At 40.3% G+C, this 27238-nt stretch overlaps 8 protein-coding genes across 8 annotated transcripts; 3 read left to right on the top strand and 5 right to left on the bottom strand.

Moving 5' to 3' along the window:
* Nucleotides 1–1372: 1372 nt before the first annotated feature.
* LOC148075356 (claudin-4-like) lies at nucleotides 1373–2264 on the bottom strand. Its single transcript, XM_087794865.1, has one exon. It carries the CDS (start codon nucleotides 2215–2217, stop codon nucleotides 1585–1587), a length of 633 nt encoding a protein of 210 aa, XP_087650991.1. The 5' UTR covers nucleotides 2218–2264; the 3' UTR covers nucleotides 1373–1584.
* A 3109-nt stretch (nucleotides 2265–5373) lies between these two features.
* Nucleotides 5374–6341, bottom strand: cldnf (claudin f). The gene has a single exon (XM_087794862.1). It carries the CDS (start codon nucleotides 6295–6297, stop codon nucleotides 5548–5550), a length of 750 nt encoding a protein of 249 aa, XP_087650988.1. The 5' UTR covers nucleotides 6298–6341; the 3' UTR covers nucleotides 5374–5547.
* A 934-nt stretch (nucleotides 6342–7275) lies between these two features.
* LOC148075354 (claudin-4-like) lies at nucleotides 7276–8376 on the bottom strand. Its single transcript, XM_087794864.1, has one exon. It carries the CDS (start codon nucleotides 8354–8356, stop codon nucleotides 7712–7714), a length of 645 nt encoding a protein of 214 aa, XP_087650990.1. The 5' UTR covers nucleotides 8357–8376; the 3' UTR covers nucleotides 7276–7711.
* A 1446-nt stretch (nucleotides 8377–9822) lies between these two features.
* Nucleotides 9823–10852, bottom strand: LOC148075353 (claudin-4-like). The gene has a single exon (XM_087794868.1). It carries the CDS (start codon nucleotides 10629–10631, stop codon nucleotides 10008–10010), a length of 624 nt encoding a protein of 207 aa, XP_087650994.1. The 5' UTR covers nucleotides 10632–10852; the 3' UTR covers nucleotides 9823–10007.
* A 578-nt stretch (nucleotides 10853–11430) lies between these two features.
* On the bottom strand, nucleotides 11431–12311 carry LOC148075352 (claudin-4-like). The gene has a single exon (XM_087794866.1). It carries the CDS (start codon nucleotides 12237–12239, stop codon nucleotides 11616–11618), a length of 624 nt encoding a protein of 207 aa, XP_087650992.1. The 5' UTR covers nucleotides 12240–12311; the 3' UTR covers nucleotides 11431–11615.
* A 6878-nt stretch (nucleotides 12312–19189) lies between these two features.
* On the top strand, nucleotides 19190–19867 carry LOC148075351 (claudin-4). Its single transcript, XM_087795064.1, has one exon. It carries the CDS (start codon nucleotides 19205–19207, stop codon nucleotides 19865–19867), a length of 663 nt encoding a protein of 220 aa, XP_087651190.1. The 5' UTR covers nucleotides 19190–19204.
* A 3347-nt stretch (nucleotides 19868–23214) lies between these two features.
* Nucleotides 23215–24376, top strand: LOC148075350 (claudin-3-like). Its single transcript, XM_087796367.1, has one exon. The coding sequence runs from the start codon at nucleotides 23296–23298 to the stop codon at nucleotides 23950–23952; it is 657 nt and encodes a 218-aa protein (XP_087652493.1). The 5' UTR covers nucleotides 23215–23295; the 3' UTR covers nucleotides 23953–24376.
* Nucleotides 24377–26204: 1828 nt separating this feature from the next.
* Nucleotides 26205–27238, top strand: LOC148075349 (claudin-3-like). The gene has a single exon (XM_087796368.1). It carries the CDS (start codon nucleotides 26205–26207, stop codon nucleotides 26850–26852), a length of 648 nt encoding a protein of 215 aa, XP_087652494.1. The 3' UTR covers nucleotides 26853–27238.

The following is a 27238-nucleotide window of genomic DNA, read 5'->3' as shown; positions in this document are numbered from 1 at the left end:
GTTGTTCTAATACAGGGATCTAAAACTGAAGCCTGGGGACAGTTTCATGTGAGTTTTAATTTTAGCATCAGACACACCCTCATGTGTATCACTATAAAACTGATGATATCAAAATGTTACAGTAAAGTTGTTACATTAGACTTTATTTTCTCCTCTTTTTATTTTTCATATATATATATATATATATATTATTTTTTCTTTTATACAGTATTTAATGTCAATCAGAGATAATTTAAAATTACTTTTTGTTTTAATCTAAACAATAATAACATTATTTTAAAATATGTCTTCAGGATCTTTTAATAAAATAAAACAATAATAACAATTAATTAAATCACAGCTTTATCTTCATTTTCTAATATTCTTTGTTGGATATTTTCTAGGCTTTCCTGTCATATTAAGGCTGCATTTATCTATAAAAGTCCCTTCTATCATGTACAGGTACTGACCACTGCACTGGAGACAAGAGCTTGTTTGTTCTGTAACCCGACAGGTTTTTGATGGAATGTGAGGTTGAGGGTGTGGATCGCTGGTTCAACCCTGACGACATTATAAATGTTTCTTGCGACGACGAGTATCAACGGCTCGAGTCTATAAACTAGGCCAAACGTTTTGGATGCTTTCATGTGCTAATCATGGCATCAGGAAACAAAGACAAACTCACGCCATTTCTCTTCAACATGTCTTTTTGTTACGTCAAGAGTGGAAACGCAAAGAAGACAAAGAGGAAACCAAGCCCAGGAAGAGCTACCCTCGCCTCTGACCTCTGACCCATGATATCAAGTTAAAGAAATGGATTAGGGAAAGGGAAAACTATATATTAATTGACATAAACTTGCTCTTTTTAACTTTAAACACTTCCTTTCAACTTAATTTAAAAAAAAGTTCAAGTTGTAGTATAAGTATATATATAATTTGTTGTTATGTTCATTTATTTTCTTTTTTAGTCATTTTATTTTTTAAAGAAAGAATATATATGTGTTTTTTATATTTAATTTTTATATAATATAAATCGAAAAAGGTAGGTAATATATCAATACATTTATTGAAATCACTTGTAATTGTTTTATTTTTTTAAATTAAGAAAATAATAGGTGGATTTATTTACATGTATATAAATCTAAATATATTTAGATTATTTGGCATTATTTTAGTTAATTTTATTTAAATTATAACCGTAACTGGGAGCTAAAGAGGCTTGATTGACCCACTCAGCAGGAATGTGCTTGCGATGAGAACTGGTCGGTTCAGTGAAGGTGTTGTTGTTTCAGGTACGCCCGGTTCATCACCTGTTGCCCCAGTTTAATACTGAGTTTACAGAACGTCAACGCGAAGTCGAAGCAAGTCGGCGAATAAAAGGCGGGAAAACATGTGCAGTGAAAACGTTTTATTAAATATGAGTGATTGTAGCAAAAGACATAAGAGATCAAACACAATAAAACACAACAATCTGTCCTTCCACGGCAGCTCACGCTCCGATCAGCTTCCATAGAAGAGGAAAATGACAATTCTCAGTCCCGCCGCTTCAGTCTGCAGCCCAACCGTGGAACTCTGCAAACTCAGTCTCTCTCTGTGGTGTGGACCTTAGACGTAGGCCCGGCTGGTGGCCGTAGACCTTGCGGTGGAGTACTTGACCGGATACTCGTTGCCTTCCTTAGGCGGACAGGAGCTGCAGAGAAGAGCGCCCCCCAGGAGGAGGAGGGCGGCGGTGCCCCAGCCAATGTACAGAGCGGCGCCGAGCTCCCTCCTCTGAGCGTTGACCAGGACGGGGCTGTAGAAGTCGCGGATGATGTTGTTGGCCGACCAGCAGACGGGGATCAGGATCATGATCCCGGCCACGATGAAAATAATCCCAGCGGCGATGGCCACCTTGGCTTTGGCGGCCGGATCCTCCACGAAGTTGGTGCACTTCCCGCCGGCGACGCCGAGGATCACCCCGAAGATGGAGACGATGATGGCGATGACCACCAGGGCCCGGGCGGCCTGCAGGTCCTGAGACAGGGCCAGCAGGGAGTCGTAGATCTTGCACTGCATCTGGCCCGTGCTCTGGGTCACACAGTTCATCCACAGGCCTTCCCAGATGACCTGCGCCGTCACGATGTTGGCGCCGATGAAGGCCGTGACCCGCCACATGGGGAGGGCGCAGACGATGATGGTCCCCAGGAAGCCGATGACGCCGAGGGCGAAGCCCAGCATCTGTCGTCCCATTGACACCATGTTGATGTGAGATGTGTGTGTCTGGAGAGCGGAGGTGAATAATGTCGGCAATGGAGGCTGGATCTGGTTTTTAAAAACGTCTTCGGAGAAGGTGGAGTCACGACGTCCCTGACCTGAAACCTGCCGTCATACCGGCCGGTCCGGATTCCTTGCATCTACTGTGTGCGGATAGTTTCGACGAGATGAGCATCAGTCACCCAACGACTCATGCTAATGGACTCCGCATTCCCTATTCAAACGACACGACTCCGTGATTGGCCGCCACACAGGAAGTGAGATTGTACGGAGTTTCCAGGTTGCGTAAATTCAGCTGTTGTTTAAGTGCGTAACTGTGCCAACAGGAAGCTGTGGGCGTGGATAATAACATGTTTTTGATTGAAAACTAAAGTTTACTTTCGCTCACGTCATCCCTCTGCCGGTATCTGGATCAATCGATCACATGTCTTCACCTTGAAGATTATTGATGACGTCAATCAATGGATAGAATTGAAGTTTCAGTCACAGTGAGAGAAATGAATTAGAGTCTATTTGAAATAATGACTGAGATGAAACTATCATTACCTGATGAAAACAACAATAATATAGAAAATGAAGAGAGAATATTAAGTCAGAGTCTGAAATGAAGAGACAGAAAAATGGACTTTTAAAAAAGAAATGTCAATTATACTAAAAGGTCGAATGAGAAAAAAAAACCAAAAATTTAGAAAGACTTGCGAAATGAGCTTTGTGTGTTTCAAAATAATGATCAACATAATAATGGGAAGATCGAACACTTTTTAATCTTAATATCGACTCATAAGACAAAAGATAATGAACAAGTAAAAACTGAAGTACCAACTTTTAACTCGACTAACTAACTACAAATAAGACACTGTGAAGGGATGTTAGTGATTGTATATGACTTTAAAATAATGTATTTTCAGTTTCAAATAGAATAGAAAAGGAGAGCGTTTTATGGAATAAGTACGGAAAATAGATGTAGTATCCTGCTCATGCAATAAAAGCTGATATAAATACATTTTTTTAAATAAAATCAACACCATTAATATGAAGACAGAATACATGTGATCACACTTGGTTCTGACTACGTAATAATGTTTGCATGTTGAAGTAATCTTGTCTGTCCAGTACAACAAAGTGTTCTAATCCCGTTCTTACAAGACTCTGATCCAGATGGTACAGTGAGGTCGCGGTTACTTCTGCAACTTCACAGCAAGAATGCTTGAATCTGGTATGAAGAAATCTTCTCTCTGGATTTTATTTGAATCCTCTGGAAACTCTGGTTTCCTCCCACAGTCTGAAAACATAAACTCTAAACTGTCCATGAGTTTAAGTGGTTTAAGTGTTTGTGTTGGACTGTGTTGAACAAGTAGCTCCAGACTCCAAACCCTTGAGACCTCTTGAACGGGATATGCGGGATCAGAGGAATGAACCTTTTACAACACAATTATCTAGATCAGGCATGTCGTAGGTCTGGACCAAGACCTTTCATCTGGCCCTCAATCTGTCGTCAAAGGTTTTATTTGTTTCTAACCTTATCTGTTACACATGAATGACACATCATCGTAAAATTAAAACTACAGATTAGGAGCGGAGCTTAAACAAAACTGTGCATCATTGACTGCCAAACCTGTCAATTTATGTTTAAGATCAACTTAAAATTTTAGACAATTTAAGACAGGTTTGATGTTTTTCAAGATATAAACAAACTAGATATGTAGTTTGTTGAACGTAATTATGTTTGAACAAGATGATGAGTCGAGTAAACAACAGAAGCATCGTGTTTGTTTAATATAATATATTTTAATGATCATGTTAAGTTGAAAGCGATGGTTCTGCCGAGGACAGAGATAATGGCAGATAAACGAACAGGAAGGTGTGACACATATAAAGTAAGTAAGTAATCATTTGTAAAGCGCCTTTCTAGACCAGGGTCACAAAGCGCTTTAACAATCAAAAACAATACACGGTTAAAATATATACTTTAAAGATCAAGACAACATAAGACAAACACAGGAGTCTCAGAAAATCATGGAAAAGCCTGAACAAATAAAAATGTCTTAAGATGCTTTTTGAAGGAGTCAGTAGATCATCAAACACAGAGGGAGAGGAAGATCGTTCCAAAGCTTAGGAGCAACAGCCTGGAAGGATTTCTCTCCTCTGGTCCTGAAGCGTGTTCAGGAACCATCAGTAGATTCTGATCCACAGACCTCAGAGCCCGAGCTGGGGTGTAAGGCTGGATCAGATCACTGATGTAAGGAGGAGCCTGACCATGAATAGATCTGAAAGTAAGAACCAGAATTTTAAAGTTGATCCTGAAAGAAACTGGCAGCCAGTGAAGAGTTTTAAGGATCGGGGAAATGTGAGTTCTTCTACTAGAGCAGCTCGGAATTCTCGCTGAAGAGTTTTGTATTAACTGCAGAGACAGATCCTTCTTGTTTAGACATGAAAATAAACTGTTACAATAGTCCAGACGAGAAGACAAACACATGGATTATAAGATCCTTTGTAATGGCATATTTTACTCCAACATGTTGCTCAAAATATTTTTTTTATCTAATCTCATTGAACCTGAGGAATGCTTCAGGAGTTTCCCTCTCTTGACTGCAGTGGTCAGTACAAGATAAAAAAAATGTATCAGAGAAGGAAGATAGGGAACTGGCCACACAGTCTTGTTGCTGAAAACAATTTCAGCTCAACTTTGAATTAATAATGATAAAATAAATAATAGAAATAGGAAAATAATATAAAATTGTGTTTTCATTTCATTTTTGAAGATCGATTTAGAAAAAAAAAATGCTTGGAATAATAGAAAGATTATTTCTATCCTTTATTGAACACGTAAATTGGTTCAAAAGTTCACCTTTACCTGGTGGACGACACCTTCACTGGGAATCCACCTCTGGGTCTCAGACACACAACGTCCTTCCTAAAGAGAGAAAAATGAATTAAATAATGAATTGGCTGTGTTATAATTATAACTATACTAGTAGTATAATGTTTATTATAAATACAACATACTTATATATATCCGAGCCAATTTGTTTGTTTGTATCTAAAGTGTATTTTTATATATACATTCTGACTTTTTATTTCATTTTTTTATTATAGTTATTTAAAAAAAATTCAAACGTGAATAAACACAGAAAACAGAAATAAAGAGATATTTTGTTTCAACATTTTTATTAAAGTTCTCTCAGATATTTACAATGCAGAAAAACATATTTACAGAATGAGAGACAATAAATAAAGCATGTCAGTGTCATGACAGGATTTAGACGTTCATCTCTGGAAGGATCAAGAATTAAAGTTCACAGTAAAAGGTAAAAATCACATGTATTGTCTGCCCGAGTACACGGTCGGGGCCGTGTAGGGTTTAGCCGGGCTGTAGGTGCCGCTCGGCGTGTAGGCTCTGCTGGAGGCGGGCGCATACACCGGCCCGTACTGGTTCACACTCTGCGGCGGGTACGGGTACATCGGCGTCGGTTGGTATCCTGGATATCCGTACATCGGTTTCTCTTTTGGACAGGAAGTGGTCAGCGTGATCCCGCCCACCAGGAGGATGGCGGCGGAAGCCCAGCCGATGTAGATGGACGCGCCGATCTCCCTCCGCTGCGTGTTGACGGTCAGCGGGTTCTGGAAGTCGGTGATGGTGATGGTGGCCGACCAGGTCACGGGAATCAGGACCAGGACGGCGCAGAATATGATCAGGCAGCCTCCCAGGATGACCACTTTAGCCATGGACGTCTGCCTCTTCAGGCAGCTGGTGCACTTGGCGCCGATGAAGGTGACGATGAAGCCGATGAAGCCGAAGACCAGCGAGATGATGACCAGGGCGCGGGCCGCCTGCAGGTCCCTGGACAGATTCATCACCGACTCGTTCAGCTTACACTGCATCTGTCCCGTGGATTGTTGGACGCATTTCATCCACAGGCCGTCCCAGATGGTCTGCCCGGTCACGATGTTGGCGCCGACGTAGGACGTCACCCGCCACATAGGGACGCCGCAGCAGACCGAGACGCCGACCAGGCCGATGAAGCTGATGATCTGACCGGCCGTTTCTTTGCCGATCCTCCCCATGTCGATGCTGGCTGTGCGAGTGCGGATCTGGATCTGAGGCGACCCGAGTGTTTTTCAGGAGGAGCCGCAGACCTCGGCAGACCAGTTCTTCAGGTTCGATCGAATTCCTCCAGAAAGCCAGAGGCCCGGCCTTTAAAACAGCGACGAGCGCCCGATTGGTCGGTCGAATGGAGAAAACTGAGGAGATTTGTTTTCTATTGGGTCCATAAACAGATCAATGACGTCGTGTGAATGGAGAGGTAACGGAAATCTAAATAATGAAATCACTTTAGTTTCTCCTCATCAACACCTTTCATTAGAAATGAAACTGACCTATTAAGACACCCCATTACATTTTCCTCTGACCCTGCCCCCCTGTTTTGGTTCTTTCTTTCTCACTCTGTATCTACCAATCCCACTCTTCCCCACTTCTTTTATTACCAGTTCCAGGCTTGGTTTCTTATTGCACTACTTTATTCCCCCTTTCCTTTCAAAAGACATTAATTCATTAAGTCCTTTCTTGTTCTCCCCCTTCGCTTCTTTCTTAAAATCTTCTGCCCTTCCTCCCTTCTTCCTTCCCTTCTTTTTCACACTCTCATCCCACCTTCATTCTTCGCTTTCCTTATTTTCCTACATAACATTCTTCTTTTGCCAAAATATTTTCCTTTCTCTTTCCTTCAACAATTTCCTCTCATCTTTCACTCATTTCTTCCCTTTTTGTTTTCTTTAGTACTTCATAGCCTCATCTGCTGCCTTCCATTTCAGTTTCTACCTATTTTACTTTTACTGTCCCTGCTTTTGTTATTTAAACTTTTAATTCTGTTCTGCTATTATTGTCCCACATCCTACACTGGATGTAATTCACATTCCTTCACTTTTCTCATCTCACCTAACGTTCATCTCATGCACCAACTGTACTTACATCCTTTCCTTCCTCCGGTTGCTCGACTAAATGTGTATAGTTTCAAATAAAAAATCGAAATGATTAATAGCACAAAATAGAACAAAAACATTTATTCACATTCTCAATACGAAAAGTGCAGCCTAAGGAAAACGAAAATGTTTAAATATATGCATAATTTTTAATTACGTTTTTTAATTTGAAATGTCAACAACTAGTTTTAAATCATGTAGTTTTACTAAAAAAGAAACATACTCAGCGATAAGACTTAATATTACTGCAGGAAATGTGAAATACGATGATTAATATGACAATAGTTCAAGGTTAAGCATTAATCATAGCAGTATTTCTGAGGAACAAGAAAACCTTTGAAAAGGTTTATGTCATCAGTTGCAGCTAAATTCAAGTCCGATCATCTCTTTAATCCCATTAAATTGGTCACAGTTGGTTCCAGGGGTCTTCATATTGATTAGTTTTCTGATTCAGATTCAAAAGTAGAAAATGTCGTTATCGTCCTCGCGGCTGGAAAAGTTCTCACACGTATTCTCTTGAGCTGGACTCGCTTTTCATGGGCTGGAATTTGGGCGCATGGGCGTGGTAGTGGAGCACCTGCTGCTTAGGCGGGCAGTTCCAGCACAGGAGACCTCCCCCCATCAGCAGCAGGGCAGCGGCGGCCCAGCCGATGTAGAGCGACGCCCCGAGCTCGTACCGCTGCGCTGCGATCATAATGGGGTTGTAGAAGTTGTTGATGATGGTGTTGGCGGTCCAGGAGACGGGAATCAGACACAGCAGCCCGGCCACGATGAACAGGACCCCTGCCAGGATGCAGGCTTTGGACTTCGCACGGTCGTCCTCGATGCAGTTGGTGCACTTTCCGCCAGCGATGGCCATGACCAGGCCAAAAACCCCGGCGAGGATGGAGATGACGATCATGGCGCGGGCCGCCTGAAGGTCCTGAGGCAACGCCAGCATGGAGTCGTAGACCTTACACTGCATCTGACCCGTGCTCTGGACCACGCAGTTCATCCACATGCCCTGCCAGATGGTCTGCGCCGTGATGATGTTGGCGCCGATAAAAGCGGTGACCTTCCACATGGGCAGAGCGCAAACCACGATGACCATGAACCACCCGATCACCCCCATGGAGATACCTATCATCTGAATCCCCTGAGAAACCATCTTTACTTGTCGTTGTACGCAGGTCACGGGAATCCAAGATCAGGAAATGGAAAGGTTCTTATAGTTGGTGTACCAGGGGGTTGGCCAAAGCAGCCTTGAGGTTTTTGATTGGCCAAGACATGTTTACCCCAAAACAAACCCTACTAACCTTCAATGCCGCTGACCTCCATGAAATGTGATGCAAGAAGGGTAAACACACTTGACGTTTACAATCAACACAGGAGCAACAGTTGTCCAAAACAAATCTCCAAACAGTATCTGGTTTATGTTAAATGTGTTAATCCATAAAATTATAAAGTTAACTTATTTTCTTTCCTCTCATTTTCATATTGCTAAATATTTAGAGGTTCCTTATAATTAGTTGAAGCTTAAATTCTTCAATAGCATAAGGATTCTATCGTACTAAATGTTAACTGTAGCTAACTATGAAGCCGAAATATCAGAGAACATCTGAACGTCTGTTTCTCCTCACGCCATGACATTTCTAAGGAAATAAGCTGAAATCCAAAACATCTGACTTAAATTGGTCTGTTTTTTTCTGAATCTAAGAGGGGTTGGTTTTCAAAACAAACTAGCCAGCATGTTGACAATTTTATATTTTAGAATAAAGGTTGCATTTTTTTTTTTAATTATTATTATTTTTGTGCAGGTAAGAACTTTGTTAAATCAGAAAAATTGATTCATATTTAGAATACTTTACATAAAGAGGAACAATAACATAAATGACGAATAAATGATGACAATTGTAGTCACAAAATAATAAAACAGGAAGTGCTCATTTAAAAAATAATAGTTTCAATCTGGCTTTGGTAATACAACACACTCCAACTGATGACTCATGATGTTCCAGAACAGGCGAAGACATTAAGATGGTAATAACTAATAAATCAAAGACATCTCAAAGTTTCTTGCTCTTTGCTTCATATTACTTTTACATAATAAAAGGATGAAATAAGATAATGGACAAAATAAGCAATAGAAAAACAGAACCAAGCACCAAAGCAGCCATTCTGCCGCGCCTACATACTGTGTATATAGTAAGGTCTTTACCCATTTAAAAAAAACATAAAAAAAAGAAAGAAAATATTGAAAATATTAGCAAAACACATAACTTCAGCATGTCCATGTGTCTCTATCACGCAAAACTGAAACTTTTAATTTTAAAGTCATTACATCCTTTTAAAAGCTTTATTTTCTTTGTCAATTGTAAATTATTTTGATGTGATATTAAATAGGAAATAAAGAAAACTACCTGAATTTATTTTTAAAAATATAGAACCAAATTGATTAAAAATGGCTTTTTTTTCAACTACTTTACTCAAATAATTTCTTCACCCTTTCAAATGTAACGACAAATTAAGTGAGATCATCAGAGGACAAATGAAAAAAATTCCTGCAGCGACGACAGTAGGAACGCTATCATCACTACACTGACGGGACTTTGTTAAAAATGAAAAGTCAAGATGTAAATTGACAAAAAAACGTTTATTTACAGTATTAGACAAAAGTAGTAACAATGAAATGATAAAAGACACAAATCAACACAAACAATCACACGTCCTCATCAAGAACACAATATCAAAATTTTACTTTTGAAAAAAAGTGTGGATCCGGTGCGTTCAAGTCTCTTGTTTTTTTCAGCTTGCTGTTCTCAGACGTAGTCCTTGTTTGTGGTTGTTCGGGGCGCGGAGTACTTGGCAGAGTAGTTGTCTTTGGGGGGACAGTTGGCACAGAGGAGGCCACCGCCCAAGATCAGAAGGGCGGCGGCGCCCCAGCCAATGAAAAGCGCGGCGCCCAGCTCCCTCTTCTGCGACCCCATGGTCAGAGGGTTGTAGAAGTCCTTGATGATGTTGTTGGCGTTCCAGCAAACGGGGATGAGGCACATCACGCCGGCGAGGATGAAGAACACTCCGGCCGCGATGCTGACTTTGGCTTTGGTGCCTTCGTCCTCGACACAGTTGGTGCACTTGCCCCCGGGGATGGCGAGCAGGACGCCCATGGCCCCCACCAGGATTGAGACGATCATGAGGGCCCGGGCGGCCTGCAGGTCCTGAGACAGAGCCAGCATGGAGTCGTAGACCTTGCACTGCCTTTGCCCCGTGCTCTGGACCACGCAGCTCATCCAGATCCCTTCCCAGGAGGTCTGCGCCGTCACGATGTTCTGCCCGATGAAAGCGGTCACCTTCCATTGAGGGATGGCACATGCGACAATAGTGCCGATCCAGCCGATGAGGGCCAAGGCCATGCCCAGAATCTGTAACCCAGCTGCAACCATCCTTGATCTTCTCAGGTCCCAATTCAAAAAATGTCCAAGAGGCAGATGGAGAGGAAATATGGGGAGTGCATCGGGAGCCGGTCTTTTATAGTCTGAGCCCCGGGTGGGGCCTCACGACTAGGTCTCACTAAACCCCCTTCCCCACGTCACGCGACAGCGGAGGGCAAGTTAAATCTTGTCCATTTTTGTCAGAGGCAGATTGCAAGAGCAGTGACTCACTGGTTTTGGTCCAAAAATACGACATCAGACACTCCCTGTATTTTTGCACAGGTGGTTGACACAAAAAACAAGAGTTTCCACCTGTTTTAATATAAAAAAATCCGCTCAAAATACACATGAATAAAGTGTTTGGAGTTGCAACCCGAGGGAATAAATGGAGGCCTTAGTGTCTCTCAACAACAGACAACCACTCACACAGCTTTTCACATTTTAAATAGTACAAATAATGTCCTGTAAGAGTATTATTTCAACTGCTTCAAATGTAAAAAACTCGTAAAAGTCATTAAATCCTTTAAAAAGCTTTATTTTCTTTGTCACTTGTAAATTATTTTGATGTGATATTGAATACGAAATAAAGAAAACTACCTGAATTTATTTTTAAAAATATAGAACCAAATTGATTTAAAATGGCTTTTTTTTCAACTACTTTACTCAAATAATTTCTTAACTTTTTCAAATGTAACGACAAATTAAGTGAGATCATCAGAGGACAAATGAAAAAAATTCCTGCAGCGACGACAGTAGGAACGCTATCATCACTACACTGACGGGACTTTGTTAAAAATTAAAAGTCAAGATGTAAATTGACAAAAAAACGTTTATTTACAGTATTAGACAAAAGTAGTAACAATGAAATGATAAAAGACACAAATCAACACAAACAATCACACGTCCTCATCAAGAACACAATATCAAAATTTTACTTTTGAAAAAAAGTGTGGATCCGGTGCGTTCAAGTCTCTTGTTTTTTTCAGCTTGCTGTTCTCAGACGTAGTCCTTGTTTGTGGTTGTTCGGGGCGCGGAGTACTTGGCAGAGTAGTTGTCTTTGGGGGGACAGTTGGCACAGAGGAGGCCACCGCCCAAGATCAGAAGGGCGGCGGCGCCCCAGCCAATGAAAAGCGCGGCGCCCAGCTCCCTCTTCTGCGACCCCATGGTCAGAGGGTTGTAGAAGTCCTTGATGATGTTGTTGGCGTTCCAGCAAACGGGGATGAGGCACATCACGCCGGCGAGGATGAAGAACACTCCGGCCGCGATGCTGACTTTGGCTTTGGTGCCTTCGTCCTCGACACAGTTGGTGCACTTGCCGCCGGGGATGGCGAGCAGGACGCCCATGGCCCCCACCAGGATCGACACGATCATGAGGGCCCGGGCGGCCTGCAGGTCCTGAGACAGAGCCAGCATGGAGTCGTAGACCTTGCACTGCCTTTGCCCCGTGCTCTGGACCACACAGCTCATCCAGATCCCTTCCCAGGAGGTCTGCGCCGTCACGATGTTCTGCCCGATGAAAGCGGTCACCTTCCATTGAGGGATGGCACATGCGACAATAGTGCCGATCCAGCCGATGAGGGCCAAGGCCATGCCCAGAATCTGTAACCCAGCTGCAACCATCCTTGATCTTCTCAGGTCCCAATTCAAAAAAATGTCCAAGAGGCAGATGGAGAGGAAATTATGGGGAGTGCATCGAGAGCCGGTCTTTTATAGTCTGAGCCCCGGGTGGGGCCTCACGACTAGGTCTCACTAAACCCCCTTCCCCACGTCACGCGACAGCGGAGGGCAAGTTAAATCTTGTCCATTTTTGTCAGAGGCAGATTGCAAGAGCAGTGACTCACTGGTTTTGGTCCAAAAATACGACATAAGACCACTCCCTGTTTGCACAGGTGGTTGACACGAAAAACAATCAGAGTTTCCACCTGTTTTAATATAAAAAATCCGCACAAAATACACCTGATAAAGTGTTTAGAGTTGCAACCCGAGGGAATAAATGGAGGCCTTAGTGTCTCTCAACTACAGACAACCACTCACACAGCTTTTCACATTTTAAATAGTACAAATAGTGTCCTGTAAGAGTATGATTTCAACTGCTTCAAATGTTGAGTGAAAAGTAGAAACACATGTTTCAGTATCCTCAATCGACTTTTGAATTTTTAAGGACCGTTCCTGTTCCTTATTGAACACGATGAAAGAGTGTTGCAAGACTTATTTGGAGTTCAATTGGCTCATGCGAGCTCAATGGATAAAAGTTAACAAACCTCTTACTCATTTTCTTCGCCGTCTCAGCGTGCAGTTTTCTTAATCTGCTGCCCAACGTTCTATCACTCTTGTCTTTGTTCCTTCTGTTTGTCTATGAGTAGAAGTGGAACATTACTGAGTTTGTATTGTCATATTTACATAACAACTGTTAGAAAGAAAGAATAGTTCAGGGTTTCTCTTCTGATAAGTTAGAACCAGATGCACCCAAGTGTGTGTTTGGAGAAAACATCTGGTGTTGAATTGTTATAGAGTATTAACGGCAACCAAACAAGACATACAAACATACATCTGAAATCAATAAAAACATTGTTTTTTTTCAATTATCTAGCTGGATAAATAGTTTGAAAATATGATGCAAAATGGAATACAATACAATGATAAATATTACATTAAATTAATTGTAGTCTTGTTCCTCTTTACACAAAGAGTAACAAGAAAATTAATGAGTAATTGAACATTTTTGTCATTATATCATTAATATATTTATCGATTTTTATTTTATTTTATTACTGGTAAAACAGGTGTTTTAAAAAGTTGTAATAAAAGTTACAAGTTATGTGCATTTGAAAAATAGAACAGTTATCAGGCCAGTCTTTGAATAGTACTTTCAAATAATGGAAGTAGTTTAAATAAATTGTAAATCAAGATTTAAACTGTTTTTTATGGTCTTAGCATGAATACAGCTAGCATGGCTAAAGACGAAGCTAACCGCTACATCAGAAGTTATGATGCTCGACACAATAAAATCGAATATTCACTATTACATTTACCCACCTTGTGTTTTTCATTGCCAAGTGGTAACAACCCAAGACTGCACTGGTCGCCAACTTCGAGGAGAAAAATCGCTTTTTTATCGATAAATAATACGGTTTTTGTTTTTTTTTGTAAGCGGAAGTGCTGTTACAAAATAAAAGCTCTAATTCGCGGGTGCCACTATTAAAAGGCGACAATTACATTCATGGAAAAGTTTCGATAGAATGATATATATGTATCTCTTAGGTCGTGATGATGAGTGGATTAATGTTTTTAATAAATATCATAAAAGATAATTGAATTAAAAATGAAATAAATAGTATCTATTAAAAAATAAATTCAAAATAAGATAAAAATAAATATTGATGATATATGTTTTACTACATGTTTTAATATAACTATTAATGCAGACTCACAAGTATCTATGTAAACAAAATACACAATTGCACATATAGAATAACTATGTCGTAAAACATATTAATTAAATATTGAATTAATGGGTAGTTAAACTTCTCAATTTGTATTTTTTTTGTGAAGTGCAACTATTTTTGTTTGTGAAGTACATTTTGTGTACTCACTACGAAAAGGTGTTTTCCTGATGTCAACAATGGATTTTGATTTTTCTGAGTTCAAAGAGAAAGATCCGCTGCCGTCCCCAAGGACTCACATGTGGAGCATGATAACCTCTGACCTTTGACATACGCCGTCTGAAGTCGTTTCGGAAGTTTCATGTTCTCATGACAAAGGTGGACACACAAACTACATTTGTTCACAAAGATGTGATCAAAGAGAGCATCAGAGAGAGACGTCGAGAACTATCACACATTTTTACTTTGAAATACTTTCTGTTAATAATGAGAATTTTATATATAAATATGAATGAAAACGTTATCTTTATATGTTAATAAGTGAATACAATGAGCATTTCCTTTAATTAATTAATTAATAAGTTAGTAAGTAAGTAATTAGTATTTATGAAGCTTTTCTAGACCAGGGTCACAAAGCGCTTAAACAATCAAAAAATATGTTTTTGTCAAGATATACTTGTTAATTAAAATGTGGTGTTTCAATTTCTACATTTATTAACTTGTTGATTCACTTTGACTCAAGAAAAAACATGAACTCATTAAATCATTTTAAATGATATAGATATAATATAGTTACATAAATATAAATGACTACGGTAGATATATTATATTTTATTATCGCATTTATATAACAATAAAGGAATAAATTAAACATTTTCAATTAATATTAGAATTTTATCATAATGTTTTTTTTTTATTTTTATAAAAGTCATTTTAATATATAAAAAAATGATTTGATATTTGACAAATATGTTATTCAAATAACCATAATATTAAATAAACCATTTTCTTGCTTAAAAACTGAAATATGCGACTAAAAAGTTGTAGTACATTTCATTCTCTAGCCTTTGTCACTCAGACTTAATCTATAACAGTAAAAGATAGAACATAGTAACATACAAGAGGAAGAAGATCAAAGTGGACCTTTTGACGCCAGATGAACGCGGATCCTCACGCCGGCTCGTCCTGATTGATCGATGAGCAGTTTGGAAGTTGAAGGAAATGACAGCAGAAGCACCTGCCAGGTGATTTGGGATGATGACTGCAGCAGAAAACGAGGGGGACGCTGGGAAGGGGGCGCAGAGAGAGAGAGAGGGAATCCGATGGAAAGGGGACATGAATGGGGTCTGTGTTCCCACTATAATACCTCTATTTTGTCCCGGCAAGGATCACGAAAGTGCCGAGGCGGCGTGAGGGAGATTGAGTTGCACACGCCAGGAATGTCCACAATTAGGAGGCCGAAGAAAGATGGAGCTCAGGGTGACTCACAACTGCAATGATATCATGGAGCTTTCATCCATGTTGGGATCAAAACCCATGACCTGCTGCCAGACACATGAGCGACACTGAAGCTGGTTAACATCAACACGCATCATGTGACCAGGTCAGCCCGGTAGTAACAAGACATGTATTTGAAACGTAGGCATTAGTGCAATGATGCTATTAAGATCATTACTTTAAAATTGATAACTTTTCCTTACTAGAAACAGAACAACCACGTGAGCCTGTCTGTGGATGTGATCTCGATTCTTCCACCAGTACAGTGAGCGAACTCTGATTTGGTTTCAAATGTGGTTCCGTGAGAATCTCAGAGACACAAAGATGCTTCTTCCAAGAGAACCTGTTCTCTCAGCTCCGCCGAGGGAGAATTTTAGTGGTCATGGGAAACCGCTGCAGGGTGTCGGGGCGACAAGTGTCGGCAGGCCGACAGAGCCGAGCCCACAAATCTGCTAACGGATTTGGTTCAGGCACAGAGTGAGGTGTCGCAATGCTGCAGCAGAGACGAGGGCGCGGCAGGTGTTTGTGTCGCCGCGAAAACAATATCTTAGTCAGAGTCGTAGTGTTGGTGCAAGTAGTTGTGATCGTAGTTGTTCATGTATTTGTAGCTGAAGCGATATTAGTAGAAGCCATTGTCATAGTACAGCCTATAGTAAAAGTACTGTAGTAGTTAAGGCAGTACTAGTACAGGAAAAGTAGCAGCAGTAGTAGTAGTGGTAGACAAAGACGAACTAGTATTAGTAGTATTAAAAGTAGCAATAGAAGTATTTTTGTCACTGTTATTACTCTTAGCGGTAGTAATAGTAGTAAAAAAAGTATTAGCTGAATTACTGTTTTTATTATTAGTAGTAGTATTAATAGTATTAATGGTATTTTTCCTTTTATTTTAAGTAGTAGTAGTAGTAGTATTGTATGAGCTTTAATAGTAGTAGCAGTAGAGGTAGTTGTATTCTTAGTTTATTTATTTAATTATTTTTACTATTACTAGTAGTTGTATTAGTCGTAAGTCGTAGTAGTAGAAGTACTATTTAAAAACATGTATTACTTTATTAGTTGTGAAAGCAGTTGTGTCAGTTATAAGTTATTATCTATTATAGTATAAAGACCTTTTTGTTATACTTTTACTCTGTGTGACAGCAAATCACAGTGTGTGTGTGTGTGTGTGTGTGTGTACACGCTTGTGTATGTGTGTGTGCGTGCTTGTGTTTGTGTGCATGTGTCATCACACTGAGACTGCTCAGCTGCAGTCACAGTTTCAGTGGGTGTGACTCTTGGTCACATTACCAGTAAAAAAGTCAAAATAAAAACACCAGAACGATGTCATGGGACTGACTCATCATCCTCTGTTTCCTCTCACTCCACGATAAACATGTAAACTCAGCAACAAGTGGATCTGAGGATGAAAACAAACTCAAGCACACTTTCGTTTGACTGCTGTGATCTCATCGTCCCATTCATGACGGTTTACATTGTCACCGTGAGGAGAAGATCCAGCAACATGCTACATCATTAGCATTAGCATTACTTCACTAGCAAAACAATAAAATGAAAAAGGAACCATGATAAGATTGTTGATACACTCAACCTCCAGACTGAGCAGTGGTTTATAGTTGGCGGCTGATGTCGATGAGAACTGGTCGAACCTGATCACACTCCCACAAGTGTTTGTGAAGAGCAGCACAGGTGGAAACATGTCGGTGTGTTGGTGTAAGTGTAGCTCAGTCAAGTGTTGACCTCGCTGACATGTTGATTTAACGACTTCCGTTCCAGAAAACAACTTCAACAATAGAATGAAGTCGACGAATAAACAAAGTGAACAACATAACAAAATTATATCAGAGAGTGAACAACATAATACAGAAAACAATATAAAAGAGTTAACTGAATTAATAACAATATAACAGAGTAAACAATATAAAACTATATATAACAGTGTAAGCAATAGAAAAAGCTATATAAGAGAGCGAACAAGATAAATAACAATATAACATGGTGAACGAGATAATAATAATAATAATATCTATTTATATAGCGCCTTTCTAGACCAGGGTCACAAAGCGCTTTGACAGCCATTCACACATACTGATGGGAGTAGGCTGCACCACATGGCGCCGAATCTGCCATCAGGAGCAATCAGGGTAAAGTATAAATAACAATATAACAGTGTAAACAATAGAAAAAACAATATAACATGGTGATACAATATAAATAACAATATAACATGGTGAACAATATAATAACAATGTAACATGTTGAACAATATGAATAAGAATATAACATGGTCAACAATATAACATAGTGAACAATATAAATAAAAATATAACATGGTGAACAATATAATAACAATATAACATGTGAACAATATAAATAAAAATATAACATGGTGAACAATATAATAACAATATAACATGGTGAACAGTATAATAACAATATAACATGGTGAACAATATAAATAACATTATAACAAGGTGAACAATATAATAACAATATAACATAGTGAACATTATAAATAACATTATCACATGGTGAACAATATGATAACAATATAACATGTGAACAATATAAATAAAAATATAACATGGTGAACAATATAATAACAATATAACATGGTGAACAGTATAATAACAATATAACATGGTGAACAATATAAATAACATTATAACAAGGTGAACAATATAATAACAATATAACATAGTGAACATTATAAATAACATTATCACATGGTGAACAATATGATAACAATATAACATGGTGAACAATATAATAACAATATAACATGTGAACAATATAAATAAAAATATAACATGGTGAACAATATAATAACAATATAACATGGTGAACAGTATAATAACAATATAACATGGTGAACAATATAAATAACATTATAACAAGGTGAACAATATAATAACAATATAACATAGTGAACATTATAAATAACATTATCACATGGTGAACAATATGATAACAATATAACATGGTGGAAAATAGAATTAACAATATAACATGGTGAACAATATAATAACAATAAAACATGGTGAACAATATAATAACAATATAACATGGTGAACAATATAAATAACAATATAACATGGTGAACAATATAATAAAAATATAACATGGTAATTAATATAAATAACAATATAACATGGTGAACAATATAATAACAATAAAAAATGGTGAACAATATAAATAACAATATAACATGGTGAACAATATAATAACAATAAAACATGGTGAACAATATAAATAACAATATAACATGGTGAACAATATAAATAACAATATAACATGGTGAACAATAGAAAAACTATATAACAGAGTAAACCACATGATAGAAAAAACAAAACAATATAAATATTTCTAACAACTTATAATGTCTTGGAAGACCAGGATGAACCAGACCTAACTCTTGAGCACTAGTCTGCTCACCTTATCTGACTCAGGGAGGAAACCGGAGTACCAGAGAAAACCCACACCATCACATGATCAAATCTCAGACAGAAGATTCTTTGTCGCTCGTTTCTTCTTAAAACAACGAGCGACACAAATGTTTCCCAAAAAAAAAGTTCCTGACTCCACCTTCAGAGCTCGGGGCTCTATAAAGAAGCGTCCACCTGCTTCGGCCTCCAGTCGTCCACTGGACCTGCAGCCAGGGGAGATCTGGTATCACCGGGAGGACAAAGAGTCTCCTCTGTCCTCCTCGGCATGGCCTCGGCGGGTCTGGAGATCCTGGGACTGATCCTGGCGGTGGCGGGGTGGCTGGGCGTGATGGTGACCTGCGGCCTGCCCATGTGGCGCGTAGCCGCATACATCGGCCAGAACATCGTGGTGTCGCAGGTGATCTGGGAGGGTCTGTGGATGAACTGCTCGGTCCAGAGCACCGGGCAGATGCACTGCCGGGTCCACGACTCCATGCTGGGTCTGTCGATGGACCTGCAGGCGGCCCGGGCGCTCGTCATCGTCGCCATGGTCCTCGGCGTGACGGGCATCGGGATGGCGGTGGCCGGCGCCAAGTGCACCAACTGCAGCCACGACCAGGACAGCAAGCCTCGCCTGGTGGTGTCAGCTGGGGTCGCCTTCGTGGTGGGGGGGCTGCTGCTGCTGGTGGCCGTGTCCTGGACCGCCCACGCCATCGTGCTGGGCTTCTACGACCCCATGCTGGAGGAGACCGGCAAGAGAGAATTCGGAAACGCTCTGTACTTCGGCTGGGCCTCGTCGTGCCTGCTGGTCCTGGGGGGGGCGCTGCTGTGCTGCTCGTGCCCCGCCAAGAAGCCCTCGGGTCCGACCCCCCCACCACCACACAGGACCAGGTACTCGGCTGTCAAGACCACGTCGACGAGCGGATACAACAGAAGAGACTATGTGTGATCATGTGACCTCAGGAGCGACAATTGGATCTGAGATTGTAATTAAAGATTCTTCAAAATTAAAGATTTAAATGTGTCTCTTTTAAAATTTTGAATTATGGCTGAGTTTAAACTTTAGAAAACTGTCATTAATAATGTATTCAATAGTCAGTCAATATTAAAAAAAACATGTTCATTTGTTTCATTAGATAATAACTACTACTAATTTATGTTTAACGACTCATCAATTTTTCTTTCACTTTTATTTAATTTTTAAATATTTTAAGAATGTTTTTATTCTCACAGAAAAAATAACTCAAATATGGTAAATTGTTTTATTTTTTTCCACACAATTGTATTAAATGATGGAATTTGTTTTGGATAGTTTTTCAAAATTCCACAAATGAATAAACGAAAAAAAGAAACATATTTTTATATAAATGATAATACAATACAATATTTTAGGTAACTACTACCTAATTCAATTTGTGATCATAATTTCCTTTATTTTGACTTGACTATTTCATTTAATTTATTTAAATGCTTGATTTAATGGATTTCTTATCGTTATTGACAATAATAATAATAATAATAATAACAGTTTTAGTCCATCAAATTATAGTAAAACAGCATCTGAATAGAAAAGGCTTGATTATTTGGTCTCGTTCTTCCTGTTGCTACATTTCAAAAACACAAAGAGGGTCTTGTTGCTGAAGACCACCTGAGACCAACGGTGTCCAGGTGAGAGGAACAAAGAGGTCATTGAGGCTCTGAGGCTTCGGCAGGTGATACAGAAGCTTCTGTCAGCTGCAAGGTGGTCACTATGATACCACCGACCACGTCGACAGAAGGTCCTCAGTCCTTGTGTAAACCTCATTCCAAAAAGAAAGAATAGAATCAATTAATTAATTAACATTTTCACTTGGTAAACATGAAACCAAAAACCAAAAAGAAGCAGAGATGCTTGTAGAGGTGAGGATGTCAGAACCGCCTTTATGGAACAACGATAACAGAAGATATAAGTAAGCAAGTAAGTAATCTTTATTTGTATAGCGCTTTTCCAGACCAGGGTCACAAAGCGCTTAAATAATCAAAACAATATTCAATAAAGTATATATTTTAAAGATCAAGATAAAACTGATAACACAACAGGAGTTCCAGAAAATCAAGGAAAAGCCTGAACAAATAAGATGTTTCTTAAAGGAGTCAGTAGATCATCAAGTGCAGAGAGAGAGGAAGATCGTTCCAAAGCTTAGGAGCAACAGCCTGAAAAGATTTCTCTCCTCTGGTCCTGAACCGTGTGCGTGGAACCATCAGTAGATTCTGATCCACAGACCTCAGAGCCCGAGCTGGGGTGTAAGGCTGGATCAGATCAGTGATGTAAGGAGGAGTCTGACCATGAATAGATCTGAAAGTAAGAACCAGAATTTTAAAATTGATCCTGAAAGAAACTGGACGCCAGTGAATGTGACCCTTAGAAGCATTAGTCTTGCAACACAATGAGTCTTACAAAATGTAGTCTTATTTTGTTCCACAGTCATTGTAAATACTGCAAAATTAATCATAGTTTGAGTTCATACCAGCTGCAGTAGTGACCCCTCCCGCCACAAGAGGGCAGCATAGTGGTAAAATGAAGAGGTGATTTGAGTGGAGTTGAAGATGTTTAGTGGAGGTTTGTGTAACTTTATAAAATCTCTACCAATATCATGTAAAAACAAGTTTATTAGGGTTTTTTGTGTCTTTATTTTACATTATTTTTGTTTTGGTTGTTATTTTACTTTTTACTTTAATTGTTGTGTTGTCTTCTTTTGGAGTTGTTTTCTCACCTTTAGGTGATTTTTCTGAAAAACGACATTATCCCTACAATGATGACATCACCTCCTCCACACACAAACACACAAACACAAATACATACATACATAGACACTAAACACTCCATAAAAGTTAAACTGATTTAGGGTTTAAGGCGTTTGGGCCACTGAAGGTCCCTGAAGGTCAGGAGAGAAGTGTGGAGGGTTTAAGATAGATGTGGAATCGTCTCGCTTTGACGACTGTTCAAGACTGGACCCCAGAGTTTCAAAGTAGCTGAGGTGCCTCTTAGACAAAGTTCAACAACTTCACCAGCTCCAGAGGTCACAGAGGTCAACGACATTGGCACTTCTAACTTCCTAAGTCTTAAGTGGACTCCAGTCTGACCTTGGATCAGGTCACACAAAGTAAAGAGGCTTGACTTTCAACGACTTTCCTGTGAGTTCCAGGTCTGCCCCTGGTCCTCCTCACCACAAGGAGATCCTAGTTTCTTCTCTCAAAGTGAAGACACCTGTGTTTGTTTGTCATTTCAAACCTGCTGACCACAGAAGAGAGCAGAAATCCATCAGTAAGTCATACTTAATCATCCAGTAAGGCTGAAATGTAGAATAAAAAGAAATAAAGAAGAAGTGTTAAGAAGTTAAAAACTAGATGTCAAAGTGTTAAACTGATGTGAAACAGCAAACACTAAATATGCATTAATATTTTTTTGTATTTAGAAACAGAAAAGAACTGCACCACAAAAATACATTTTCAGAAGGAATGAATAATGTGGGGTTAAAAAAAACTGTGATAACTGCAAAGAACATTTAGAAAAATGCCTGGAAATATTGAAAAATCACGTATTTCTTTTAAAAAATGAAAATATGTTATGTGAAATTAAAAAAATACAACAATAACAAAACAAACAAATAATCCTCAGCTCCAGCAACCGTTGAGCATCGACAACCAAACTAGTGTCAAAGATTTTGAAGTAAAAAAGAATTAAGAAATTCTCAGGTTTCTAATAATTCACAAAAGAGGGCAAATAAACTACTAATGGCCAAGAACAAATTGAAAAGTTACAAAAAGTTTTTCAAAAAATCTACCATTATCAATCATGAAGAACAAAAAGTCCATGTTTTGTCCCCAAAAATTAAGAAACAATTGTTAACCCTTGTGTTGTCTCTGGGTCAATGGAAGTCAGGGAGGTCGTTCACCTTGACCCAGAGACAACACAAGCGATACCACAAACACATTTGTTTTCTTTCCTTCAGGTCACCTTGACCCAGAGATAAGACAAGGGTTAAAAAAAATGTGCTGACCTTCCTTTACACATGAAGAAGTTTGATTTATACCTCATGACCAGAGACGAAGCATTGTTTGTAACAGGTTGATTGTTTTTACGACTTCACGAGTGTGGTTTGACTCGGGGTGGTCGGATTCTTCTACGGTCAAACATTGACGCCCTGGTCTTCACCGAGTTGATGGTTAACCATGAGGGACCTCCGATATCTGTGTTTGCTCGCAGGTGCGAGAGCTACCGGGCGCTCGCTGAATCATTAATCCCACTTCTTTTGAGCCAAGGCTGCTGTCTGGTGACTCCAACCACCACCACCCACTGATAGCCGGTCACTTGTCTCTCGACTCCTCTGGTGAAAGATGGCGTCAGCTGGACTGGAGATGCTGGGAGTGATCCTGGCTGTGTTGGGATGGATCTCAGCCATCGCGTCGTGCGCTCTGCCCATGTGGCGAGTGTCGGCGTTCATCGGCGTGAACATCGTGACGGCGCAGACCACCTGGGAGGGCATCTGGATGAACTGCGTGGTCCAGAGCACGGGGCAGATGCAGTGCAAGATCCACGACTCCATGCTGGCCCTGAGCGGAGACCTCCAGGCCGCCCGCGCCCTCACCATCATCACCATCGTGCTGGGGATCTTGGGAATCATGGTGGCCGTGATGGGAGCCAAGTGCACCAACTGCGTGGAGGAGGAGCGCGCCAAGGCCCGGGTCACGGTGGCGGCCGGCGTCACCTTCGTCCTGGCTTCTCTGACGCAGCTGATCCCCGTGTCGTGGTCGGCCCACGCCATCATCATGGAGTTCTACAACCCCGTGATTCCCGAGGCCCAGAAGCGGGAGATCGGAGCGGCGCTGTACCTGGGTTGGGCCGCCGCCGCCTTCCTTCTGATTGGAGGGTCGATCCTGTGCTCCAGTTGTCCTCGGGAGCCCGAGAAAAGGTACGGACCTCCGTCCAAGACCATGTACCCGCCGACCCGGTCCATCGCCACCAGCGGGTACGACCGCAAGAACTACGTGTGAATCTTGTGACTGTCGGACTTTATGAATATTCTACTCACGGTTTCATTCGACACATGTTTGCTGTGCGGGCACATTAACACACATTCATCCACATTATTCCTTCACATGAGTTAATGAAAAACTTCAGAGGTACAAACATACCAACGTTTAATTTTGTTTAGTTTGTTTTTTTGGCTTTTACAGGGTTTTTTTTTTTTTTTTACTACATAGCTAAAAGAAAATGTTTTGTTTTTAAAATACAATATTTTGTTTCATGTATCAAGGTTTTCTGAAATCTCGGAGACCTCCGACTTTAAACTTTTTTGTTGCAGGAAAATTGCATTAAAATGTTGTTTTTTCAAAAAACCTTGGTCATTTTGGTATTTGGTGAATCTTTTCGTGTTTTTCGTTCCATTGCACTGAATACTAGGATAAGGTAGCAATGCAAAAAAAAGTTGCTGCCATTTACTTTCAGTAAAAAAAAAAAAGACAAAGCATCAAAAAAGTATTAAAGGTTTTTTTACCACATGGAAAAAAAACACATTTAATTAACTTTAAGACAAGAAAAAACTTGATGATATAAGTTAGATTAAAAGATAAAAACCTACAAAATACTAAAAAAATAAAAAATAATAATAATAATGTTAAAAGAAAATGCTGCCGGACAAAAAAACAACTTGAGAAAAGATCAACAGTTGAGTCCGGCACAACAATGCTCAACAAAGTCAACCGTGGCCATAGAACCCGAACGACAGACCACGACCGAACTAAAACCATGTGACGGTTCTGGGCAGCATGCGAGCAGGAAGTAGGTCCACATTATCTCCTCGACCTCCTGGCTGCTTCCCGTATGTCTGCAGGAGACTGCCCTCTTTGTTGCTCTCGCACACTCTTCTCCGGGAACAAAGGAGTGTTTCAGGGTGAGCCTCTCTTCTTGGGGAGGGGGTCGCCAGTGCCCGGTTACAGAACTACTTCTGAGGAGACCATCAGCGTCTAAAGAATGTCCACAACAGGTCGCGGACAGACGAGAAGACGAGCAGACACGACTCTGTCTCTCATTGTCTCGACGACAATCATCGACCAAACCTCAAACACCTGAACGGCTTCATTGTTAGCTTAGCTTAGTCTGTAAATAGCATTTTATAGTATTGCATTTCTAAAACTTTTTTTTTTTTTTAACTCTTAATGATACTTGTATTTTTTAAATCGTTTCTTTTTTTTTATGACTAAATCAACCCACGTTTTTATCGGAAAGGCCTAAGCTATTGTTCATTCTTCTTTAACCCTTTTAACCTACAGTATACAGTTAAAAAAATATTATTTAAACTGCAAAAAAATACGTCTTGTCACTCAAAATAAATTATTAAATTAAGTAATTTAGCATTTGCATGTTTTCACATGGTTTTAATCGGTTTTATTTAAATAAAATGTAAAAAAAAACAAAAAAAACAGCTAATGCTTATTGTTTTAACTTATTTACTTACATAATTTCATTTTTCTTATATTTTCTCTTTGTTACTGTAGTTTTTGGATCATAATAAGACAGTTTTTTCTTCATTCCTTTTTTCTTTTGGCCCTCACACTATTCCCACGACATAATGTGGCCTCATAGGTGCTTGAATAGTTTATTTAAATGCTGAAGAAAGTCAGTTATAGTTTAAAGAAAGTCAGTTTAAAACTATTTATAGCAGGGAAAGGCGATGACATATCCACAGGGGCCACATACTTTACTTGGTTAGATGTGAGGGCCGAAAAAAAGAGAAAGAAAAAGAAGCTTAATATGAGATCATTTGCATATAAAAAATATATATGTATACAAAACGGTAAAACTAAGCTAAAATATTATTTTTTTCAGTTAAATAATAAGTAACTATCAAATATAAATCGATAAGATTAAAATGCATTTTTAATTCTCCTTTTTTCAATCAAGTGTTGAGTATAACTGCCAGCATGAGGGCCACACGTATAAGGTCAAAGGGTTTATAGTTTGATGGACCACGAGAGGAGTAGTTCCACCTGAATCCATAATGTTCATGAAGGAGGCCCGAATGTGGCCTCAGAAGAAGATTGTTTGGAGATGATTCAGGTAGAAAGAAGTCAGACTCTAACCCTGACTCACAGGGGGAACCGTTAGCTGTAAACTGAGTCCAGTGATGATGTCATCACCTGCCAGCCCCTCCCACACCTGAGCTGCAGTATAAATTCCAGCGGTCAGTCAGACCTCAGATCCACTCGTCCCGTCTCTAGATCACTTCCATCAGAAGAGCAGAACCATGTCTTTCGGGCTGGAGCTGATCGGCATCTCCCTGTGCATCCTGGGATGGATCATCAGCATCGTGGCGTGCGCCATGCCCATGTGGAGGGTGTCGGCGTTCGTCGGCAGCAACATCGTGACGGCTCAGATCATGTGGGAGGGTCTCTGGATGACCTGCGTGGTCCAGAGCACGGGTCAGATGCAGTGTAAGGTCTACGACTCCATGCTGGCGCTGTCCCAGGACCTGCAGGCCGCCCGGGCCCTCACCGTCATCTCCATCCTGCTGGCCGTGCTGGCCGTGCTGGTCGCCATCGCCGGGGCCAAGTGCACCAACTGCATCGAGGACGAGGCGTCCAAGGCCAAGGTCATGATCGTCTCCGGGGTCTTCTTCATCGTGGCCGGCGTCATGCAGCTCATCCCGGTGTCCTGGACCGCCAACACCATCATCAGGGACTTCTACAACCCGCTGATGATGAAGGCCCACCGGTGGGAGCTGGGGGCGGCGCTGTACATCGGCTGGGCGGGCGCCGCGCTCCTGATGCTGGGCGGGGGTCTCCTCTGCTGCTCATGTCCGCCACGGGAGCCCCGCTACAACCCTTCACGGATGGCCTACTCCACGTCCCGGGCCCCCGGGGGCCCAGGGTTAGAGAGGAAGGACTATGTGTGAAAACCAACACTAAAGACTCCAGGATGAGGGCGAGTGTCCTTTCAAAATAAAAGGACACGCTTCCCTTCATTTGACTTTTTCAAATCAAAACTCTACAGAATCAACGATCACAAAGAGACGCTTTTATACATCTTCAACTATTTGTCACTTCTTTTTTTTTTACAATGACTCACAAATTTGTACAAACTTGAACGCATCGCATGAAACACTCCAGAAGAAGAGTCAGTGGAGAAGAAAAGGAAAGACTTTGAACGCACCACTGAGAACTCAAGAAGGTGCAGGAGAAACTTTGAACAAGAGAAGAGGCACTGAACGCACCACAGCAAGTGAAGGCGAAACTGAACTTTGGAAAAAAAATTGTTGTCTAATACTGTAAATATATGATG

Source organism: Callionymus lyra, chromosome 7 (genome assembly GCF_982586985.1).
Source record: "Callionymus lyra chromosome 7, fCalLyr1.hap1.1, whole genome shotgun sequence".
Lineage (NCBI taxonomy): Eukaryota > Metazoa > Chordata > Actinopteri > Syngnathiformes > Callionymidae > Callionymus > Callionymus lyra.
The sequence above is the reverse complement of the archived record's forward strand: the minus strand, read 5'-3'. Positions and strand labels throughout refer to the sequence as shown.